The 24,291-nt window shown below is 41.4% G+C and overlaps 1 protein-coding gene across 1 annotated transcript in view; it reads right to left on the bottom strand.

Annotated features, from left to right (window-relative positions):
- Positions 1-24,291, bottom strand: part of MYRFL (myelin regulatory factor like) — a gene marked incomplete at its 5' end in the record, with an annotated part of 192,143 nt that overhangs the window by 140,428 nt on the left and 27,424 nt on the right. Inside the window, one exon of the mRNA XM_082256200.1 lies at positions 15,346-15,589. Within this exon, the coding sequence (XP_082112326.1) occupies positions 15,346-15,589 (244 nt within the window). The remainder of the gene's footprint in view (positions 1-15,345; positions 15,590-24,291) is intronic.

A 24,291-nucleotide genomic window follows, 5' to 3' on the forward strand; every position in this document is an offset into this window, starting at 1 on the left:
TTTGACACTTGTCTCTTGAGCCTTAACTTTTCTGTAACACGTTGTATGGCAAAGGGTTCAAGAAGCCTATTTGCTACTGGTAAGGAGATCTTTAATCTCCTTGACATCCGTCTTTGTACCGGACTACTATCCATGCCTTCGGTCAGAGTGTTTCTCCAATGTAAAATGGCATTCCATGGGTCTTTACCATCACTTTGTGCTTTCTTGCATAAATATTTACCTATCTTTACAGCTGAGTTAGCTTTGCCATTAGCCTGTGGATGGCGTGGTGATAAAGTAACATGCTCAAACTCCCATTCAGTGGCAAATTTTCTGAATTGTAGGCTTGCAAACTGAGGACCATTATCATAGATCACTGTATCTGATTGGCCATGACATGCAAACTGAGCCTTGCACCTCCTAATTTTAGCTTCAGTGGATAACTCAAAAAGGGCTATTTCCCAGAAGTCTGAATATTGATTGACTAATAGCAGGTGTTCTTTGCCTGCGTAGTTAAATAAATCCATACTCTGGATGCATCGCACGGTTCGTCGCATCTTTCCTATTCCAGGCTGCGACGCCTGAAAACTGATCTGCACCTTTTGCACCCTACTGACTCTTGGAGGTTGTTGCATCCCCAGGAGCATGATTACTCTTATTTTTTCCCAAGTCCACCATTCCTACTCGCGTCTAGACTACTTGCTAATAACACACAAAGATCTATCCAGAGTCGTCTCCGCTCACATTGATGTCATCTCGCTCATGCCCCAATTCATTTGACACTCCAAACTGATCCAGCCCCTAGGAGCCCGCCATCTTGGAGGCTCAACGAAGCCTTGTTGCAATCCCCAGAGCTGTCCGCTGAAGTGCAAACAGCCTTGATGGACTACTTTTCCCTCAACCAAGACAAGGTGGACAATCCGCTAGTGCTGTGGGAAGCTCATAAACCAGTTACAAGGTATTTTCTTGAAAGATGGGGTCTCGCCTTAAGCGGGAGAGGTCGCGTCTTGCTGATGAGCTCCTGTCCAAGCTTCACACCCTAAAGTGTTCTCACAAGGCAAGCCTGGCGCGCACTACGTATCAGGAGCTTCTTGGGGTTCGCGAGGAACTCCGTTCCCTGTTCTTCAACAAAACAAAACAAAAGTTGGTGTGGACTCGGCGGTCCTTTTATGAGTACTCGAACATGCCAGGTACTCTTTTGGCCCGGGTCCTACGTGGACCCCGCACCAGTACCTTTATTCCTTCAATAATGGCCTGTGATGGGAGGAAACTGTTTACATCACCCGCAATGGAGTTCCGCACTTTTTAACCAAAGCCTGTATAATCTCGATTGCCCCTCCACTCACGAGCCTTCACAGACTTTAAAGTCGACAATTCAGTCTTACATAGTTGAATCGGGGATGCCATCCCTCCCAGTGGGGGTGAGAGAGGAACTGGAGGGGCCCATCATGGCCAGGGAACTGGAGTTGGCTGTTAGGTACCTGTGAGGTAAAGTCCGAAGTGGAGCTTGAGTGCTGAGGATTCAGGCGAAAACGTAGTCACAGAGATCGGGCCGGCAACAGATTGAGCAAAGCAGTATGCAAACAAAATCCAAAGAATGGTCAGGCAGGCAGAGGTCATACACAAGCTGGCGGTAAAGTACAGAATCGGCAGGCTGAAGAGGAACCAAGAATTCAGGCAAAAGTTCATACACGATAATTAGTCAAAGAGCATACAGCACACCCAGGGAGATAATCCAAAAAAACGGGCACTGAGAAACAGGAAGTGCTGCTATTTATGGGCTGGTTAAATTGTACATTGTTCACAGCTGGCAGCAGGTGGGGCTAGTGAGTCCAAAGCAAAGCATCAGGCTGGAAAATCACTGCAAAGACTCCAGAGCTTCTCTGTGGTACAACAGGCAAGGCTGCAGACTGCGAAACTGGGAACCTCCTGGTTCAAGGACACCCAGGTACATGACATTGGCTCTGGCGGACTCCAAGCCTAGGAAGGCACCCGGTCCTGATGGACTTACTCCGGCATATTATAGGGCATTTCTGGAGACCTTGTCTCCTCATTTGGTCTCTGCCCTCAACGCTCCCACAGAGGGACACTTGATGCCCGTGGATGCTCTGCGGGCATATATCTCCCTGATTCCTAAGGAAAGCAAGGACACTTCTCAGTGCGGTAACAACCTCCCCATTGACCTTTTGAATGCAGATTTAAAATTGTTCTTGGCGAACAGGCTGTTACCCCACATTCAGAAAAAGGGGTTTGGTGCAACCAAAAAAACGCGCAAGTGGTTCAACCGTGTATATATATAATCAGTGAATATAAACATAAAAATTATGTGAATATATAAATATTAATATAAATATTAATAAATATTTAATAAATATTAATTTAAAGGAATTGCTTCCTTGTAGTGAGCGGCAACAAAAAAAAAAAAAAAAATGACAGCACACAGGCTCAGCCACCAGTTGCTAAATCCCTTGTGAAGACATGCTATGCTATAAGGGCTTGATGCTGGATTACCCACTGTGTAACAGAGGAGCTGAGGATCGTGTACTGAGTGGAGATATTGCCTATGTGACCCCCTATAATTAAGGGGTCATATATTTCCGGTAAGGAGTACCTTACTAGATCACTGGGTGAAGTGTGGAGGTGAAGGTTAATCTGCACTAACATCAAGTCTCTGCTAATTTGTGTGACACCAAAGAGATGTGGACTGTTTGATGCTGCATATGGACTGTTTGCACTTTATAATGTTGAGCACAAGTTTGATTGATTTTTTGATTGTCACCAATCATGAATTTTTGAATTAAGGTTTAATTATCTGCACAAGCACTTTTATGTTTGAGCGCGACACTACCCTTCTTTTAAACAATTGTTACCCCACATTCCCCGGCTGATTTACCGGGACCTGGTGGACTTTGTTCCTTCGCAGGAACCACGGGACAATACTATCCGAGTCGTGAATCTGATCCATGCAGCCAGAACCACTCACTGGTTCCTTCTCTTGTTCTAATGGAACACACCAGGTGTGCCCCCTCTCACCGTTGATTTTTATTCTCTCCCTGGAACCCTTCCTCTGCTCAGTTAGGTCAGACCCAGGGATTCTGGGTTTCCGAAAGCCCTCTGGCACTCATAAGGTTGCTGCCTTTGCAGACGACCTGATTTTCTTTCTGAAGGATCCACTGCAGTCTCTGCCTAGGTTACTACAAGCTCTACATGTATACGGCGCCTTATCATATTTTCAGATACATTTCGCTAAATCCTCTGCTCTACTTGTCTCTCTGGATCGGGCTATGATAGAGGAGCTTTGCCCCTCTTTCTCATTTCGATGGGCGACTGATTCCATACGCTACCTGGGAGTCAATGTAACCCCAGATCCTGAACCCCTCTATGTAGCCAACTTTGACCCCCTTCTTTTGCAGCTGAGGACTGACTTGCTTCACTGGCACATTCTGCTTTTAACTTGGTTTGGTCACTGCAGTGCTCTTAAAATTACGTTATTGCCTAAAATCTTGTATGTGCTGCAGGCGCTCCCTATCCTATGTGGGTCTGCCAGACATTCGGACCTATTATAGAGCTTCTCACTTGTCCAGACTTTTGGACTGGCATTGCCACGCAGAGTCGAAGCAGTGGGTGGATATGGAGTTGGAGGACTCCGGTCAGACAGCAAAGAGCTGGTCCTGGATTGCTTCCCCAATACAAGGGGATCTCTTCCGCCATCCTCCCCTGGGTGCTATGATCCAGGTGTCCAGGGAGGCCTTCCATGGTACCTCAGTCTCCCCATTGCCTTCTCCCATGATCCCTGTCCTCAGCAATCCTGAGTTTACTCCTGGCTCCCAGAACCCCCAGTTTCAGCAACTTGTCTTGGGTGGCCATACACGTGTATGGAATTTTATTGGGGCTGATGGGAAACTATCTCCAAGCGTGCTTGCATCTGCTGCGAACCCCCCCTGGACTTTTGGTGTAGCTTTCAACTAAGACACTTCTTGCGTCAATGCCTCCGTAAGCCGGTTATTTCCCAGAAACTCACGGAGCTGGAATGTTTATGCAAGAGGGGAGAACCGATTCGCCACAACCATTCTATTCTATACAATGCCCTGCTTCGCCCCGGCATTCGACTTTTGCCCTCCGTTTCTTTCCCGATGAGAATCTGACCCCAACACGACATTCACGGCTTCTCCAAAGGAGAAGATTCTGTATTTCGCGCAAAAATCCTCCATAGCCTCGAAAGTTAAGGAAACTGGGTACAAGTTCCTGACTAGATGGTATAGGGTGCCAACAACCCTGTATCGATATTTCCCGCAGGTTCCCGATACATGCTGGAGCTGCAATGGTGATCGGGGCACCATTCTGCACATTTTTTTGGACATGCCCAAAACTCAAACCCTTCTGGCAGACAGTGATTGATAGATGGATCTGGCGGATGACCCGATGGCATGCTTGCTGCACCTCATGCAGAGGCCAATAAAGAAATACAAATCTTCCCTGACCATTCAGCTCCTGAATGCGGCCAGGGCCTGCCTCCCCCTTTGTTGGAGATTGGGGCACCCGCCAACGAGGTCTCTCTGGTATACTAAAATAAATGAACTCAGGGACATAGAAGACCGTACAGCTACTTATCACGGTAGGGAGGGGTCCTTTTGTGACACCTGGGGATCTTGGCTGTACTTTGTCGGTACGGACGCATACCTACAGGAGGCCACACGGAACAACGTTCTGTGTGAATGATGCCTAGCGGTCCCCGGGGGGGGGGGGGTGTAGGCGCCTGTGGGCAAAAACCCTTTCTTTATAGTCATCTACTCTCCTTTGTTTTCTTGCTTTTCCTTTTTATCTGTTCCCATTCCCATTATGTCCTGCCCTCATTCTCTGTATAGTTGCTGCTCTTATTATAGCACCTATAACCACTGACTGACTTCGGGACTACCTCCCCACAGAATGCATATCTCTCCCTAAACACCCATGCAGCATGTTTGTTTTTATTTTATTATGAAATGGAGATTGTAACCCTTGAGGCCTTCATTGAATGTTCAAAACGATCCATGAGACATGGTTTTATACCTTGATGGCCTGCCTTGGACCTGTCTACAAAGTTCTTATACCCTATTTGGAATATGATTATGGTTGTCTATGCTGCCTATTGTTTGTTTTCACCGGTTTACCTTACAATATTGTATTCGTGTAAACTGCTCTATGCATGCCTTTTACTGTACAATGCAATTTCGGATATTAGGAATTACAAAAAAATAAAAAATAAAAATAAATCCATACTGATAATCTGGCACGGATGTGTATGTATCTTATGTGACATCATGGTTTCTTTTTGTTGTAAATAGACATATTCATTGCAATTACCGACAAAGTCTTTGATTTCACCATGCCTGTTGGGCTAGTAAAGAGTATCACGAGCTTGTCTGTAGCATGCTTCACCTCCAATATGGCTGGAGTGTATGCGCAATATCATCTCTGCTCTCAGTGACTTCAGCACTATGACCCTTGGATCTTTGTACAAGATACTGTTTTGTATGCTGATCTCATCTCTAAAGAACCAATATTCCCTTACAATTGCAGGTACTGCCTCTTTATCATCTGGCCACCCACTCAAAACAATAGACTTCAAAGCATGTAAAGTTGCATCACTGTGTGCTATATAAGCTGATTTAGTCGCTGATCTGTGACATTAAGATAGTCCGCTTGATTGATGTAGGCAAAGAAATTTTGTTCCTGTTGCAGCAGACAAATTGTAATGTTCACCTCCAGGTGCCACATTATCTGACGTAGCTCTGCTCAGGGTATCACAGATATACATTTCACATCCTGGCTTGTAGACAACATTGAGATTGTATTGCTGCAAAGTAAGCTTTTGTGCTCAGCAAAAGCTTGGGAGCACACAAAAGAGGTTTCTTGAATATGGCTATTAGAGGTTTGTGATCAGTTTCAGCTGTAATTGAATCCCATCCATAAAGATAATAATGGAAACGCTGGCAAGCAAATACAATACTTAAACATTTTTTTACTAAATTTGAGCATCATTTTGCTAAGCTGATGATAGAGCTCTTGAAGCCCATGCAACTGTCTGACCTTCCTGCAAAAGGCAACAACCTAGGCCATTTTTACTGGAGTCACTTTGTATCGTAACAGCCTTTGTGACATTATAGTATTTCAACACTGGGGCAGAAGCGACCAAGCGTTTTATATCTTTTACTGCCTGGTCATACTTGGGTAGCCAGTGCGAAAGTATATCTTTCTCCAGAAGTCGCCGTATTGGCTCACACACCTCAGGTTAGTGTGGCAGGAATTTTGCTAGGTATGTAACAAAGCCAATAAATCTCTGTACCGCTTTGGCATTAGCAGGCTGTGGAATGTCCACATTGGCTTTATTTTTATCCAGGTCAGCTTTTAAACCTTGTGAAGACAGGATATGTCAATGGAAACTGACTTCTTTCACCTTGATTTGCAATTTCTTTACACTAGGCCTCAGCATCACCTGCCTACAATGATCCAGTTAGAGCTATTAACTTTTCATAATGGTCATGCTCAGGCTCCTCATCTGTTTTACCGCAGACAACTATAAGAATGTAATCAGCTACTGGCTGAATTCCGTGAAGCCCACCTAATAGTTCATGCTGCTTTCGCTAGTATACCTCAGGTGCCACAGAGACTCCAAATGGTAGTTTGAACCATCTCTTTCTGCCCCAAGGAGTCTAAAAAGTGGTCATGTAGCTACTCTTGTCATCCAGTTTGCTCTGTAAAAAGGCATCTCTAGCATCAACAAGTGTGAAGACACGTGCTTTGGGTAGTTTATGCAAAATATCATCTAGTATAGGCATTAAGTATTGTGACCCTTTCAGGGCCTATATTTAGAAACTTGGGATCAATACATATACTGATTTTCTCAGGCTTTCTGATAACAATCATATTGCTGATAGAATCTGTGGGCTCTGATACTGAAGTTAGATGTCCTTCAGCTTCATATTTATTTTGTTGAGCTTTAACCTGTGGCCTAATAGATATAGGGTACATTGCGGGGTGGGGGGTACATTGTACAGGTTGAATGGTAGGATCAAGTTCAAAAAGAACCTCTCCTGGAACAGAGACTATCGGGCCCTCAAACACACCACTGATAGGAATTGTGAACTGCATCAGTCCAAGGCGCTCACATGTTGAACCCGATAATAGTGGTTTCTGAAAGGCTTCAAAAATCTCAAAGTTCGATTGTGTATACAATTTATGAGGCGGTTTTTGACACTTCCTTTTATTAAAAAAGTCCCCAATGTAGATCCATTGTCAATCATGCTGCCCGCAGCACCGTCTTACCCAAAAATAGAAGAAAAAAAACACTCTGCCTGCATGGTGCCATAGGCGGAACCACAACAAATATTATACATTTTTAAACAAATAAATAATTTACACTCTTGACTCACATGCTTGCATCGGTATAATTGGCCGAGGCCATTTATTACTTCAAAAATTAAACACTACATATATAACTTAGTTCAGCCATAGAGCTCGAACTAGCCAATACTAACACACACTTTTATATATTATTTTGTAGCTCAGCCATAAAGCCCGAACTACCCAAATATGTCAACTTTAAAACAAACATTCCCACAAGCCTTGCTCAGACATTATGAGCAAGGCACCACCACCAAGCCAGCGGCCTTCTCAATGCAAGTCTGTAGATCCAATTTAAAGATGTCATTAGCAACATCAGAAAGATGGATCGCATCCGACCTATAAAAACCAAGCAAACCTTCCAAATCTTCATGGCGAAATGAAAAACCACCAACATAAGGCATGAATTTCGCAACAGCCCTATTCAGTCTTTTTCTATTTTTTTTCAAAAATGTATTTTCCTCTGAAAACCATCCCAAACGGGGGATGAGTTCAGAAAAAACAAACACACAATTCTTAAACATAGACTTAAAAAACAAGAAGTCGGTTTTAATACTTAAAACAATATCAATAATTTTTCTGGAACATGAAGGACAATAACATCTGGTGGAGGCCAGCAAACACTAAGTTCCTGAAAGGTTGAAAACAAGTGAGTCCAGCGCATACCTTTCTTGCCATACCAAAATGTTCGAATAAGGGACTGTGAAAATCCTAAGTTCGCACCATAGTTTCTAAATTCAGCTCTTCTGTGGGCCCAAAAAATGTAGGAATGCCAAATTATCCAAATAGTCTTAGATGGACCTGAAATCAAACGCAAAAATTAGGTCTAATGTAAGATTTAAAAGCATCAGAATGCCATCTAGCTATAGCCTTAATGGAAGAGTCAGAAAAACCATAACCAGCTGCAGTAGTAGCAACACCTATTCTAAATGAATGAGAGGAAATAGGTAGATGGCTCAAATTCAAAAAAGATAGGCACTTCTTCAAAACAGCGCCAAACTGGAAAATTGTCAGTGGAGAACCGTTAATATGAATAAAAAATTGAAGAAACGGTAAAGGCGGAAGACCTATATATCTCTCAGTCAAAGCAACAGGGCAAATATTCAGATCATACCAAAGAAATCCACTGTCCTTGACCCAATTGATCAGTTTTACAGTGCTTCAAGAAAATGCGCAATTTATCGCGCACAATGGAAACATCAGCATATCCCAAACTATTACCCGCACTGGATTTAGAGGCCAGAAGTTCCGAAATGGGAAATGCTCCAAAATAACAAAAAGAAAAAGCACAACGGAACAACAGGGCCTCACAATCAGAAAAACAGACAACAGCAGTAGCTGCACAAATATCCAGAGATATTGCAAATCTCTTATCCACATGCGCATGTGTCTTGCGATGGCCCTTCAAAGCTGTCTTACCCGAAAAGTAATGAAGACAAGAAGGACCACCATGAAGCTTAGCAAAAAAGGAAACACCGGCCAAGAGCTTCACAATATGTGAATAAGAATAACCAAGGCCAAGCAAGACATCCAAAAAAGCCAAAATATGAGTTTCCAAAAAAAATACAAGAGGAAAACCCTTGTCACGTGTAAAAGAAACCCATAACGACCAAGCAGAGCAGTAAGAATTCCATGTGGAAGGCGCCACTGAATTCCTACTTGCAGAATCAACATTAGTCATACTAAATCCCACAGATGATGAGGGCAAGGTAGGCCTGAAGGATCTGCTCAAGGTGCGAAAACGTTCTGTCTGCAGACGAGATAAAGAATCGGCAATCAAGTTAGTGTAACCTGGCACAAATTTAGATTTCAACCAAACATTATGCTTCAAACATTGAAGCACCAAATACCGAAGCAAAGAAATAACTGGCAAGGAACGTAAAGACAAGCAATTAATTGCAAATACAACACCCTTATTATCAGAATGCAACAAAATCCTAATGTTACAAAATCGATCACCCCATAATTCAAACGCCACGACAACAGGAAACAATTCCAAGAGAACAATACAACTAGTCAAACCGTTAGCGACCCAAAGAGGATGCCATGAATCTGCAGACCAATGACCATCCCAAAAAGCTTCGTACCCATGAGCACCAGAGGCATCAGTGTACAAAGACAATGCCTCAGCTGAGCAAAAATGATCTTGCCACATGGAAGAGCCGTTAAAAAATTCAAAAAATGTAAAACAGACTACCAAATCTTCTTTAATATCTGAAGACAAAAAAATGAAACTGAAAGGAGACATACCAGCAATAGCCCTGTACAAACATTTTGTGAAGGCCCTGCCCCTAAGCATAACTCTAGAAGCAAAGTTTAACAAACCTAACAAAGATTGCACAACTTTTAAACAAACTTTATCTTTACCTAAAAGAATCCTCAATAGCCGCTTCATCTTATCAATTTTTTCAAAAGGCAACCTAAATCCTATGGCAACCGTGTCAATCTGTATGCCTAGGAATTCTAAGCAAGTGGTCGGGCAAACCGTTTTACCGTCAGCCAAGGGGACACCAAATGCTTGACATACAATCTGAAATTCCGTCAACAGAAACAAACACTCCAAATAATCAGGCCTACCAATAAACAAAAAGTCGTCAAGGTAATGCAAAATACCACCAGATTTAGTTTTAGAGGATACTAGCCATTATAAAAAACTTGAAAACAAGTTCAAAATAAGAACAAGAAATCGAACAGCCCATGGGCAGGCATTTGTCAAAGAAGAATTCACCATCAAAAACAAAACGAATTAAAAGCCTCCGGATTAATAGGTAGCAATCTAAAAGCTGACTTAATGTCAGCTTTAGCAATCAAGGCTGCAGTACCCACACTTCTGATCTTTTGCAAGGCATCCTCAAAAGTTGCATAGGAGACTGAACATAGAGCCGGATCAATATCGTCATTCAACGATAAACTCTCTGGGTATGAAAGATGGTGAATCAAACGAAATTCACCCGGCTCTTTCTTTGGAATAATTCCCAGAGGCAAAATCCTAAAATCAACGAAAGGAGGACTGAAAAAGGGGCCTGCAAACCTACCATTTTCAATTTCCCTTAAAATTTTAGATCTAACCATATCCGGAAACGCAGCAACAGAAGGTAGATTAGACCTAATCACACAACCAGTAACAGAAAAAAAATAGGTAGATTAAAACCAAAACAAAAACCTTGAAAAAGAACCTCAGCTGCCTCCCTGTTTGGGTAAGCCTTCAAACAAGGAAGCATTTTTTCCAATTTCACCCGAGTTTCCGCTTTTGCGAAAAAGCTGTTCCTTAGAAGAATGACCAGTTAGAGAAGTACCTTTTTTAAAGCATTTGGCTGCAGAGTGAGTTCCAGCACAATGTAAACATTCGTGCTTGAACTTACAGGTAAGAGGCCATTTACACTGACCATCATTAAACCCAAAACAGACACCCATACGATGTTGCCCAAAATTAGCAGGCTTCTGGAAATTCACAGGTCTCTGTGGCAACAATAAATTAAGACAGAGGCCAACATCTTTAACACCCCATTTTAGAGATTTGTGTATTGAAAGCTTCTGACGAAAAGATTCGACATGGGCAAACCAACCCATACCAGGAAAATTCTTGTAGGCTTCTAACACTATGTCTAAGTGTTGGAATAGACCACTACACAAGTTAGGATGTTGTTCACCTAAAATACTAGAATAAATACAAAATCCCTGTAGCCAATTGTTAAAAGAACGAGGGGGATTTTTACTCCTATCTTCAGTATGTTTATCATTATCAAATTTAGAAAGTTTGTTACCAGGTAACAATGATAACACATCAACAAAATCCCCGTTCCAAATCTTCTCTTTAACAAAATCTGGTAAATGGAAACCTAATGGTGAAATGCTGCAAGGCAATGCCTCTTTAAACGAAACCCCAGGGACAGACCTTGAAGAACCAGGCACAGCTACAACGTTATTGCATACTGAATTACAACAATCTTTTGAACACATATTAGAAAAATTAACATTATTGTTCATACATTGATGGGAAGATGTAGTGTCCCTTGAACGTGCCATATCATTATCAAGTGAACTAACAGTAACTGCATTAACATCAATACTAAATCACATTAGTACATAAAGAAGAGAGAAAATTACAAAATTTGGCAATGACAACATTTGACAGTTGCTCACCTTCTGTCGCTGCGTCACCACTGACCACAGCAACGGTAGCAGGAGACTGTTGACTCGAAAAAAAATTTACAGCAGGCGAAGCATCCTCCGACACCGGAACCGCAACCTCAGGAACACTTGACTGATGACCGACCACCGATGCTTCGTTCTGTAGAAAAGGAAGAAAATTATCCGGAGGGGGCACTGGAGGTCTGGCACTAACAGTACCTTTATTAAATCTCCCCTTTTTTGCAGAGCCGGCCTTGGATAGAGCAGGAGCCGGAGCGCGAATCTAATCTTCCGGGACGCTTGGATACTCTCTGCGGACGACTTCCATCGTGACTGGAACCGGGGTCAAGTACAGCCACCGCTTCGATAGGACGGCTGCGAAGAACGGAAGTTGCGTCTGATGGAAGGTCAGCAGGAATCGGAACAGCATCAGCAGCAAGCGACGAAGATGGCAGAAGAGGCTGCAATGGAACCGAATCCTCCGGCGGAATCGAGAGGCACCGCATTATCCACGTTTCTCCATCAGCACCGCCGGCTCTCTCCATCAGCTTCCACAGCAGCGACTCCATGACAGGTAAGATAAACGAATTTCATGGCCCCATACATGCAGAGCGAGTACCTTGACTCACTCTGCATTCTAATTCTGTTTGAAAAAGCCCCAATGATTCCATTAGTTCCCCTGAATACAACTTACAACAGTTTGGTGCTACTAGGCTGAAGGGGTGCTCTGGGTTTCAGTTTCATTTTGTCCTTTAAACTCGTGACATAGTGGTTTGTTCGTATTGATTCTCGTTTCCGCGAATTAATATGGCATAAGAAATCTGCACATATTAGCCTGTCTACACTCCAATATGGAAAGGACCAGGGTGGAATGTCTGTCCCGCAGCCTAGGTCCTATTATCTAGCATCCCAAGTCTCATCCCTTCTTCACCCTCCTGGTCGTGTTTATCCCCTGCTAATGAGCTTAGAGGTGAGGTTTAGTCATTCAGATCCTAGATTCCCGACGGTATCCCTATTTAACACACTATGGAAATATATTAAACAATTATTGAAAATTACTGGGTTCCTTAATATGACCCCGTTGTGGTGCAACCCCAATTAGGCCGAGGTACTCAAGCTACAGGGTTTCCAGAACTGGGAACACCTGGACATATGTTTTCTCTCTCAGTTATACCAAGGGACAACTCTTAAATCATTTCAAGAACTGCAGACTGAGTTTAATTCACCACTTCATCAATTCTATCGTTATTTACAGTTGAGACATGCACTCCAAACACAAGCACGAACTACTGATATGCACTTCACTGATCATGTTCTGGTCAGGGATGCCTTTCTGGGGAGGGACAAAAAGGGGATGATATCAAGACTCTATACCCTTTTCATTCAGGCCATCCAGGACCCTGATCTGATGCCTTATCTTGTAGGCGGGGTTGGGAACGAGATCTTGGCCCTATAGACACTGATACTTGGGAACTGTGTCTTTCCTCTGTCCCTCTGATATCAGTCTCAGCTTCCAACAAATTATCCCATATGTACTTACTCCATAGAGCCTATAGGACTCCAGCTCAGTTATATAGATGGGGAAGGAGGGACACACCTTTATGTTCGAAATGTGAAAGAGATCATGGAGACCTTATTCATATGCTTTGGAGATGTCCAAAACGAACACGCTATTGGGATGATGACCTCTGCACCATATTCAGGGTGTCTGATCTATGTCTACTGGGTGCATTGGAAGCTTACGCCTTTTCTGCACACTTGCATGTCTCTATATTAAGATTATTGTATATTGCTCGTAAGTTAATAGCACAAGTGTGGATGTCCTCTCAGACACCCACGTTGCAGATGTGGATAGATCGAGTAAACAGGGTTCTAATTAGCGAGAAATCGACTTACATTCATAGAGGCTCTCCAAACAAATTTTATTCTTTATGGCAGTCGTGGTTGGACACTCCAGGTCTAGCCCCTCATCAGTTGATTATGGATAGGCTCCTACAGGGATAATTTACACTACCCGCTTGTGGGGATATGGTGAACTGTCTAGGTGACTGCTAATACTATAACCTGTAGTGGCAGTAGGCTGCGCTTTCTCTTTATCTCTTTCTTTTCTTTCTCTCTCTCTTATTTCTTTCTTTCTTGATACCCTGCTCTTTTCTCCTTTTTCTCTGGTTCTTTGTCTGTCCTTAGAGTTCCGAGGCCTTGATTTAACATTCGATAGCAATTATCTTATGGCAGGATTACATGTTTGGGTACTGAATATCAGGTTTAGCACGTATATTGGACTCTCTCACATACTTCATTCTGTGCATGGGGATTTTCTCTTTTGTTTGCCTTATGTACTCGTACTCATGATAACTGCAAATTTCTACTTTATTTGAGATGATGTCATGTCTTGATGTGTGTACCTGTTGTTTTGCTGCTATATATTACCCATTTTGTTCAATAAAGTTTATTTTCTGATTTTAAAAAAATAAAAAACTCATGACATCACACGTTGCACCCAAGTCCATCTGACAGGGTTGGATTATATTGTTTAATCTGAGGTTTACAAACCATTTTTTGCCCTTTGTGTTTACAGCACCAATGCATTCTGAGGAGTAAACCATATCAATGCTAAGCAGGTGTGCTTCCTCTAGATCTAAATGTAAGGTTCACTAAGCCCTACAAATAGCACTAGATTACTGTGTAAACTTGGCTTTCAACTAATATAAACTGTATATCAGCTGAAAAAAAAAAAATTAAGTATGTATCTTCTAAAAACGTTTGTTTAAATTCTTTCAAGATGGCTAGGCCTAAGCCCTGCCTTAATCAACCATAGGCAGATTAAAGCAGACCTATAGCTAAAGGTTCATATTGTCTAATCCTCCGCTTTGGAAGAGATCATGTGACCAAATGCCTAAATTCTGGTCAAATGTTATGGGAGGTTAGTGTTATTTACACCTAGCTCTGTAGCATTCATCACAAAATACATAATCCCACTGTGATGTACTACCCTTATCTTCAAAGCTTCACAGATGTGCATGTTGAACTACTTAAAGTGATTGTAAACGATCACCTTGTAAAACAACCCATTCAGTTTAAAAAAAAGGAATGAAAGACAAAACATTTTTGTATAGATGTATAAAAAAAAAAACATTATAAATACCTTTTTTCTAAAAGTGATCACATTCCCTCTGTTCTCAGCTGCATAAGAGCTGGGGAGGAGAAACAGCAGAAACTGAACTTCCCAGTGAATGGCTGTGCAGGAGGGGGGAGCTGGACATGTGTGATCATTGGAGGAGAGCAGCCCGAGTTCCCAGCACAGCTAGAGAACTGACCACTGTGTTTTCTCCTGCTTAGTGTGGTCAGTTTTTAATTGGAAAGCAGGGGGACTAGCAGTAATGCCTGGGAATTCACACAAATGAAGCAATACAAACAGAAAAGGAAACTTTCTCATATAAGTACATGGTACAGCAGGCACATATCAGGAAGATGAAATGTTGGGGTAACAAATGATTTAAGTTTAAATACTGTGCAGGCACTGGAAGGGCCATGCCTGAATCCAACAAGGGGTGCCATAGGGGCCCGTGTCAATTACACATTAATATAAAAATATAACATGACAGATGATAGAATTAAAAATCTTGGGATCTGTCTGTTTCTTGCTTTCATTCTAAATACTATCTATTTGCAGCCAGGCACAGATGCTACATAATACTATATATCAGCATTACAGGAGAAATGCTACCGGAAACAAAGAAACAGGATCAAACAAAGTTTGTTTCCTCTTCCCTAATCATATAGGAAAGATAAACTGCAAATATTGACACACTGCGGTGACTGATTTATAACAGCTAAACATCTTGCTATTACCTGTTGTCTGGGGATAGTCTCTGTTCAACATATGGATAGTTGTAATCCACGCAGGATATGTTAGGGGAGCAATGCCATGAACTCTCTTGGTTATTTACTTTCATGCAGCTCTCCTTTGAAGTACTCGGAGAATGGACTGCTGATGCAGGGTTCGGAGAGCGTTCCATGTACCGGCAGGACCCAGAGGACTGCATCGAAAGGGAAGGTTGAAACCCATTTGGAAAGCGAGAAGTATGCATTAAACCTACAAAACACAGTATTTTTTCCAATAAAAAAATGGCAATTTATTTACATCTACATTTCAGTTTCAACTTTGTTAATCAGACTCTAAAGCCTTATGCACACGATCAAATTAATGGATTAATTTTCATCCGTTTTTTGTTGCATGCTAGTCTCATATCAAAAGTGAAAAGGTTACTTTTATACGAAAATTCTCGTACGACAGAATTCAACTTCAGAAGTGATGTCATGTGTTGAATTGTTTTGTATGTATTCTTTCGTTTACGAGCATGTCTAGTCTCGCCCTTATGATTTTTTTTGGAAAAAACTATACTAATTTAGTGAAAATCGCACATTGTGTTCACTTATGATAAAAATTTTATAGCCTGCACATTCAGTTTTTGTCGTCTGAAAATTTGTAATCGGCTGTCACATGCACCATACTAACGATCTGAAAATCAGCAGATCGTTCATGGGACAAAATTTTACTTCTGATTTTCTTATCATGTGTACGAGCCTTAACACAACGTAAATCAATGTTCCCCTGCTGGAGCTTATGAAAAATAAAGTCAGTCTCACTTATGCAAACTTATGTTTACCATGCAAACACTTTGCATTGCATTAACAGAGCATAGGAAAAGCACGGATAGGTGAATCTTCCGCTGAGACTTTTGTATTCTGACAGCTGACTTTGGCAGCTGTCAGAATACAATGGGGGCTGCCAACAGTAAATTCAGGTGATTGGCTGCAGTCACATTATGGCAGAGTAAAAAGAAAAATTGCGCTATTCGAAGTAAGAAAAATTGTGTGCATACAACAGCAGCAACTCTTTTGTGAGACACACATGGCATATATATTATAATCCAAATAGAGTTGCGCCTAAAATATAGAAAGAAAAAAGAAAGACAGTCTAAAGAGTGATAACACAAAGTCCATATAATCACAAAGTGCTCTTTTCATCCCTGGAATGATGTGTGATCCCACGTGAAAAAAGCCTCCACCTCTTAGATTGGCTGCTTACCAAATAGTATTGACCTTCCTATCATGGAAGGTCTCTCTCACCTGTGACCATAGCCTAGCCTGGGCCTCAGCACGACATCACTGGATGCTCATCCTGGACGCTAGCGTAGAATATATTCCACCTTAACCAGACTCCTCCAGGAGCTGCGGCTGGCATCAGTCAGGGGCCCCGCAGAGCCAACACAGGGCACAGAGTGGAGAACTTCAAGCTTGTGTCTGCGGGGGGGACCCTGTTAAGTGGATTATATTCTACGCTGGCGTTGAAGATGAGCATCCACTGATGTCGTGCTAAGGCCTAGGCTGGGCTATAGCCACAAGTGAGAGAGACCTTCAGTGATAGGAGGTCAATACTATTTGGTAAGCGACCAATCTATGAGGTGGAGGCCTTTTTCACATGAGATCACACATCATTCGGGTGATGAAAAGAGAACTTTGTGATTGGATGAACTTTGTGTTATCACTCTTTGGACTGTCTTAGTTTCTTTTTATATTTCAAGCGCAACTCTATTTGGATTATATTACATTATGTCAGAGACCTTATCTTTTCAGCTACTGTGATTTTCAGATTGAAGAATTTTGGGTGGTAGAATTCGTCATATAGGAGGGAAGTGACAGAGAAATTTGCTTATCAGTCTACTTCTTTCTGATTTGACTGTCCAGTAACAAGCTGGGGGAAGGACAAGTGTTACTTAAAGTGATTAAAAAACGATTACCTTGTAAAACAACCTATTCAGTTTAAAAAAAAAAAGAAATGAAAAGCAAAACATTTGTGTATAGATATAAAAAAAAAAAAGAAAAAAGAAAGTGATCACATCCCCCTCTTTTCTCAGCTGCATAAGAACTGGGGGGGGGGGGGGGGGAGCAGCACCACACTGATCTTCCCAGTGAATTGCTATGTATCAGGGGCATGTCAGGACAAGTCTGATCCTTAGAGGAGAGTACATTGAGTTCCCAGCACAGCTAGAGAGCTGACCATGGTGTGCTCTCCAGCTTGGTCAGTTTTTGGAAGAAAGCAGAGGGACTAGCAGGAACACCAGGGATTTCACACAAAGGAAGCAATACAAAGAAAGCAGGATACTTTCTCATACAAGTACATGGTACAGCAGGTACATGTCAGGAATATGAAGTGTTGGGGTAACAAATGCTTTAACTACAGTAGGAAAATCTCAAAACTGGATGATCAGAAATATAAATCTTTTGGTCAGTAAAATATCATCCACACTGAACAAAATTATAAACGCAACACTTTTTTTTTTTTCCCCCTCATTTTTCATGAGCTGAACTCAAAGACTTTCTATGTACACAAAAGGCCTATTTCTCTCAAATATTGTTCACAAATTTGGCTAAATCTGTGTTAGTGGGCACTTCTTCTTTGCCAAGATAATCCATCCACCTCACAGGTGTGGCAAATCATGATGCTGATTAGACAGCATGATTATTGCACAGGTGTGCCTTAGGCTGGCCACAATAAAAGGCCACTCTAAAATGTGCAGTTTTACCGTATTGTGTATTGTGGGGGGGGGGGGGGGTCCGAATACCAGTCAGTATCTGGTGTGACCACCATTTGCCTCATGCAGTGCAAAACATCTCCTATGCATAGAGTTGATCAGGTTGTTGATTGTGGCCTGTGGAACGTTGGCCCACTGCTCTTCACTGGCGGTGCGCAGTTGCTGGATATTGGCAGGACCTGGTACACGCTGTCGTATATGCCGATCCAGAGCATACCAAACATGCTCAATGGGTGACATGCCTGGTGAGTATGCTGGCCATGCAAGAACTGGGATGTTTTCAGCTTCCCGGAATTGTGTACAGATCCTTGCAACATGGGGCCATTCATTATCATGCTGCAACATAAGGAGATGGTTGTGGATAAATGGCACAACAATGGGCCTCAGGATCTCATCACGGTATCTCTGTGCATTTAAAATGCCAACAATAAAATGCACCTGTGTTCGTTATCCATAACATACGCCTGCCCATATCATAACCATACCGCCACCATGGGCCACTCGATCCACAGCGTTGACATCAGCAAACCGCTCACCTACACAACGCCATAAACGCTGTCTGCCATCTGCCATGTACAGTGAAAACAGGGATTCATCCGTAAAGAGAACACCTCTCCATAGTGCCAGACGCCATCGAATTCGAGCATTTGCCCACTCAAGTCAGTTACGACGATGAACTGCAGTCAGTTCAAGACCCCGATGAGGACAACGAGCATGCAAATGAGCTTCCCTGAGACTGTTTCTGACAGTTTGTGCAGAAATTCTTTGGTTATGCAAACTGATTGTTGCAGCAGCTGTCCGGGTGGCTGGTCTCAGACGATCTTGGAGGTGAAGATGCTGGATGTGGAGGTCCTGGGCTGGTGTGGTTACACGTGGTCTGCGGTTTTGAGGCCTGTTGGATCTACTGCAAAATTCTCTGAAATGCCTTTGGAGGAAAAAAAAAAGAATGCAGCCACCACATCAAAGAATTGGAAAGCTGCAAAATGGCACATTTTTTTGGGGGATTATCACGGCTTTAAAATAGAAATTATATCTCCAAAAGTCCATAGGTGGACCACAGGAGAGCAAAGGCAACCATAAAGAAACCCCAATGTAAGCAAAGTGCTCAGTGACTGGAGGATAATCCAGATAAAGTTATATGAGTGGATAAATGTGCAATGGTGTTAAAGAAGAATCCCAGGTATAGATATTTTTACATAGTTACATAGTTCCAGCCTGGAGCAATGTAACTGAATATAGCATATCTATCTGATGCCTCTGGAAGCTGGAAATCTTTGTAATAGACACTGTTACTACAATGATCTCAACTAGCTTCTGGGTCCTGCTGAGATTCCTCCTGGAAACAATAGGAGAGCAAACTGGCTAGTCAAAAAGAGGTAATATACAGCGGGTAAAATAAGTATTGAACAAGTCACCATTTTTCTCTGTAAATATATTTCTAAAGGTGCTATTGACATGAAATGTTTACCACGTGTCAGCAACAACCCATGCAACCCATACAAACAATGAAACCAAAACAAATCCATTCAGAAATTAAGTTATGTGTAATAAAATGGAATTACACAGGGAAAACATATTGAACACAAAGAAAAGGAGGTACAAAAAGGCACGGAAAGCCAAGACACCAGCCGAAATCTATCAGTAATAAGAAAGCAATCCTGCCCCTTGTCAGTGCAAATTAACATTAGCTGGTTCAGTCTCCACTGATGGCCTATAAAAAGGTGTCACATAAGAAACCTCTCATGATGGGTAAAAGCAAAGAGCTCTATTCAAGACCTTGGCAACCTAATTGTTTTAAAGAATACTGATGGCATTGGTTACAGAAGGATTTCTAAACTTCAGAATGTTCCAGTGAGCACCGTTGGGGCCATATTCTAGAAGTGGAAAGAACATAATTTCACCATAAACTGGCTATGACCAGGTGCTCCTCATAAGATTTCTGACAGAGGAAAAAAGAATTATCAGAAGAGCCAAGGACTACTTGTGGAAAGCTTCAGAAGGACCTGGATTTAGCAGGTACAGTTGTTTCAAAGAAAACCATAAGTAATAAACTCAACCATCATGGCCTGTATGCACGCTCACCACACAAGAGTCCATTGCTGAAGAAAAAGCATGTTGAAGCTCGTTTAACCACTTTAGCCCTGGAAGATTTTGCTGCTTAATCACCAGGCCACTTTTTTCAACTCGGCACTGCGTGATTTTAACCGAAAATTGCGCGGTCATGCAATGCTGTACCCAAACAAAATTTATGTCATTTTTTTTCCCACAAACAGAGTTTTCTTTTGGTGGTATTTGATCACCTCTGCACTTTTTATCGTTTGCGATATTAAGGAAAAAGAGCATAAATTGTGCGAAAAATCAACATTTTCTACTTTGACTGTTAAAAAATATCCAATATATTCAATTTTTGTCATATATTTAGGCCAAAATGTATTTAGCTAAATGTCTTTGACAAAAAAATTCTCCATGAGAGTATTTTTATTGGTTTGCGCAAATGTTATAGTGTCTGCAAACTATGGTGTAAATAATGGAATTTACGCAGTTTTTACTTTCTGACTGCCTATCTCAATTCTTGAAGTGCTAAAATGGCAAGGCAGTACAAAAACCCCCCAAATTACCACTTTTTGGAAAGTAGACTTCCTAAGGAATGTCCTGAGAGGCATGTTGCGCTCATTGAATATTTACTTAAAATAGTTTTTTACAAAAAGTTGTCATTGAAATTATATATTGCTCACGCATTCCATGGGTATATGTGTAATTACACCCCAAAATATATTCTGTTGCTTCTCCTGAGTACAGGGATACCACATGTGTAAGACTTTTTGGGAGCCTAGCTGTGTACGGACCCCGAAAACCAATCACCACCTTCAGAATTTCAAAGGGTGTAAATTTCTTATTGCACTTTCTCACTGCCTATCACGGTTTCGGAGGCCCTAAAATGTCAAAATAGCACAACCCCAACCCCCAATGACCCCATTTTGGAAAGAAGACACCCAATTTGCTGAGAGGCATGGTGAGTGGAATATTTTATATTTTGCCACAAGTTTTGGGAATATTACATTTTTGTTTTGTTTTTTTTAACACAAAGTTGTCACTTAAAGAAAAATAGCTCACACATGACATAGGTATATGTGGACTGACACTCCAAAATACATTCTGCTGCTTCTCCTGAGTACAGAGATACCCCATGTGTGAGACTTTTTGGGAGCCTAGCTGTGTATGGGACCCCGAAAACCAATCACCACCTTCAGGTTTTCTAATGGCGTAAATTGCACATTTTACTTCCTTACTACCTCACAGTTTTGGAGGCCCTGAAATTTCAAGATAGCACAAAACCCCCCAAAAGACCCCATTTTGGAAAGTAGACACCCCAAGCTACTTTCTGAGAGGCATGTTGAGTCCATGGAATATTTTATATTTTGCCACATGTTTTGGGAAAATTACTTTTTTTTTTAACACAAAGTTGTCACTAAATGATATTTTTTTTACACATGCCATGGGTATATGTGAAATGACACCCCAAAATACATTATGCTGAGTTCCAAGTGCGTAAATTGTTGATTTCACTCCTCACTACCTATCACATGTGTGTTAGTGTTACTGACAATCTGTAATTGACTTTAACTGATGGTAAATAACTGTTAAAAAATGTGGTGAGACCCTGACGCTAACTAGCCTAACTAGCGTCACCCGTGACACTAATACAGTGATTGGTAATCACTGTATATAGTGAACACTGTGACAGGGCAGTGAAGGGGTTAACTGAGGGAGATCAAGGGGTTAAACCTTTATAGGGGATGTATGGCGGGTAACCTAAACCTATTTGGGCCTAGCGCAAGAGCAATTTAGGGTCACAAGTGACACTGATACAATGATCAGTAGTTAGCTAATATACTGTATATTAGTACACAGTGTGATAGGGAGAGAAAGGGTTAACTGGGGGAGATCAAGGGGTTAAAACTTTATTAGGGGATAGATGGTAGGTGCCCTAAACCTATTTGGGCCTAGCGCAAGCGCAAATTAGGGTCACAAGTGACCCTTATACAGTGATCAGTAGTTACCTATATACTGTATTTAGTGCACAGTGTGATAGGGGGTGAAGGGGTTAACTGGGGGTGATCAAGGAGTTAAAACTTTATTAGGGGATAGATGGCGGGTGCCCTAAACCTATTTGGGCCTAGTGCAAGCGTGATTTAGGGTCACAAGTGACACTAAATACAGTGATCAGTAAAAAATATGTATATCACTGTATATAGTGTACACTGTGAGGGGTTTGGGGGGCTGATCAGGGGTGATCAAGGGGTTAAAAGTGTACCTATGTGTGGTAGTGTCAGTGTAGTGTTGTGGATGTGGAACTCACGTTTTAGATGCTTCTCCTTCTTCTATTGGAACCGAAAGGGCTCCAGGGGTAAAATTACATCCCTTCCCCTGCCTGTGTTTACATTACACAGGCAGGGGACATGATGCCATTGGCCAGAACCAGAGATGTATAGTAACGAAGTAGAACTACTTAAGTACTGTACTTAAGTACCGAAATGCGGTATCTGTACTTTCCTAGAGTATAATTTTTTTCTCCTACTTCTACTTTTACTTCACTACATTTTTTCGATGATTTCGATACTTCTACTCAAGCATTTTTTTTTGTGCTGCATAGTTACTCGTTACTTTTAAAAAAATTACCACTGCCAGAACAGTAGATGGCAGGTTGCATAAAGCTCAAAAAAATGTGTATAATGTCATTTGTAAATCAGCGCATACGAAAATAAAGGCTGTGTATAATAAAAGCTGCTATATCAAATCTTTCCAATAAAAAGAAAATATGAAACAAACAAATAAATGATGCTACAGCGCTTAAAGTGCATCAAGAAACTACTAACAAACACAGGTTAATCATTTGAATAAATCATTTGAAATAATAAAAAACAATATGATGTTCAAACTTTTGACTTCTTTCTTTAATAACTACATAACACAGTACTTGTACTTCTACTTTCAGTACTTGAGTAGAATTTTTTTTCCAAAACTACTGGTACTTTTTACTTTTAGTACTTAAGTAGCAAATTTTTTGAAAAAACTACTTGCAATACTTAAGTAAAAAAAATGTTGAATACTTTAGTACTTCTACTTAAGTAACTTTTTCTGCGAGCACTTCCACTTCTACTCAAGTCACTTTTTGATCGAGCACTTGTACTTTTACTCAAGTAGAAATTTCGAGTACTTTATACAAGTCTGGCCAGAACTGATCACCAGATCCAGACCAAAAATCATTGGTCTGCATCTGGTGACTGATCGGAAGGCCCAGCCAATCACTTGACTTGAATCCGATAGAAAATCAATAAAAAGAACTAAAGATCAGAGTTCATAGAAGAGTCCCACGAAACCTTCAAGATTTGAAGACTGTTTGCGTTGAAGAATGGGCTAAAATCACACCTGAGCAAAGCATGTGACTAGTTTTTTTATACAGGAGGCATCATTACCAACTAAGAAATTTGTACGAAGTATTAAATAAATTTCAGTTAGTGTTTTCAAAACTTTTTTGGCTGTGCCATTCCATTATATTACATATAACTTATTTGTTGTGGTTTCTTTGTAGGTATGGATTGCGTGGGTTGTTACCAACATGTGGTGAACATTTTGTGTAAGTAGCACCTTTAGAAATACTGTATATTTACCTTGAAAAATGGTGACGTGCTCAGAACATATTTTACCCTCTGTATTATATATGTTAAAAATGAACTGATTTGAAAATATTATGTGTAGTTGGGGTACCTTAAAAGTCGTCTGTTTCCCCTTTTCCATATCTATTGCACTAGAAGACAATTAGCTGGATGGAAATGGCTGTTGTTCGCAGAAAACTTGTTTTCACAATCCAATGTAAAATACCCATACAGAAAATATAGAGCCTAAAGCAAATGTCTACTTAAAGAAATATGGGGATTGTCATTGCTGACTTCTGTAATGCTAGTTGCCTGGCTGCCTGTAGTATCAATACTTTGAGACATTGTCCTGCAGCAAGCATGCTAAATCAAAAGTGAAAATGAAGTCAAAACTCCTAATCCTCATATTTGGCCCAAGACAGTGAGGCAGAAAGTACTAAAGCCCCAGAATAACCACACTAGCCAGGAAACTAGTATTTTCAAAGAGGGAAGTCAGCAATGGCTGCCAAAATACTTCATAATTAAAGGTCTATAGAGTTATG

The sequence above is a fragment of the Pelophylax lessonae genome, assembly GCF_965119305.1.
Source record: "Pelophylax lessonae genome assembly, chromosome: 4".
NCBI lineage: Eukaryota > Metazoa > Chordata > Amphibia > Anura > Ranidae > Pelophylax > Pelophylax lessonae.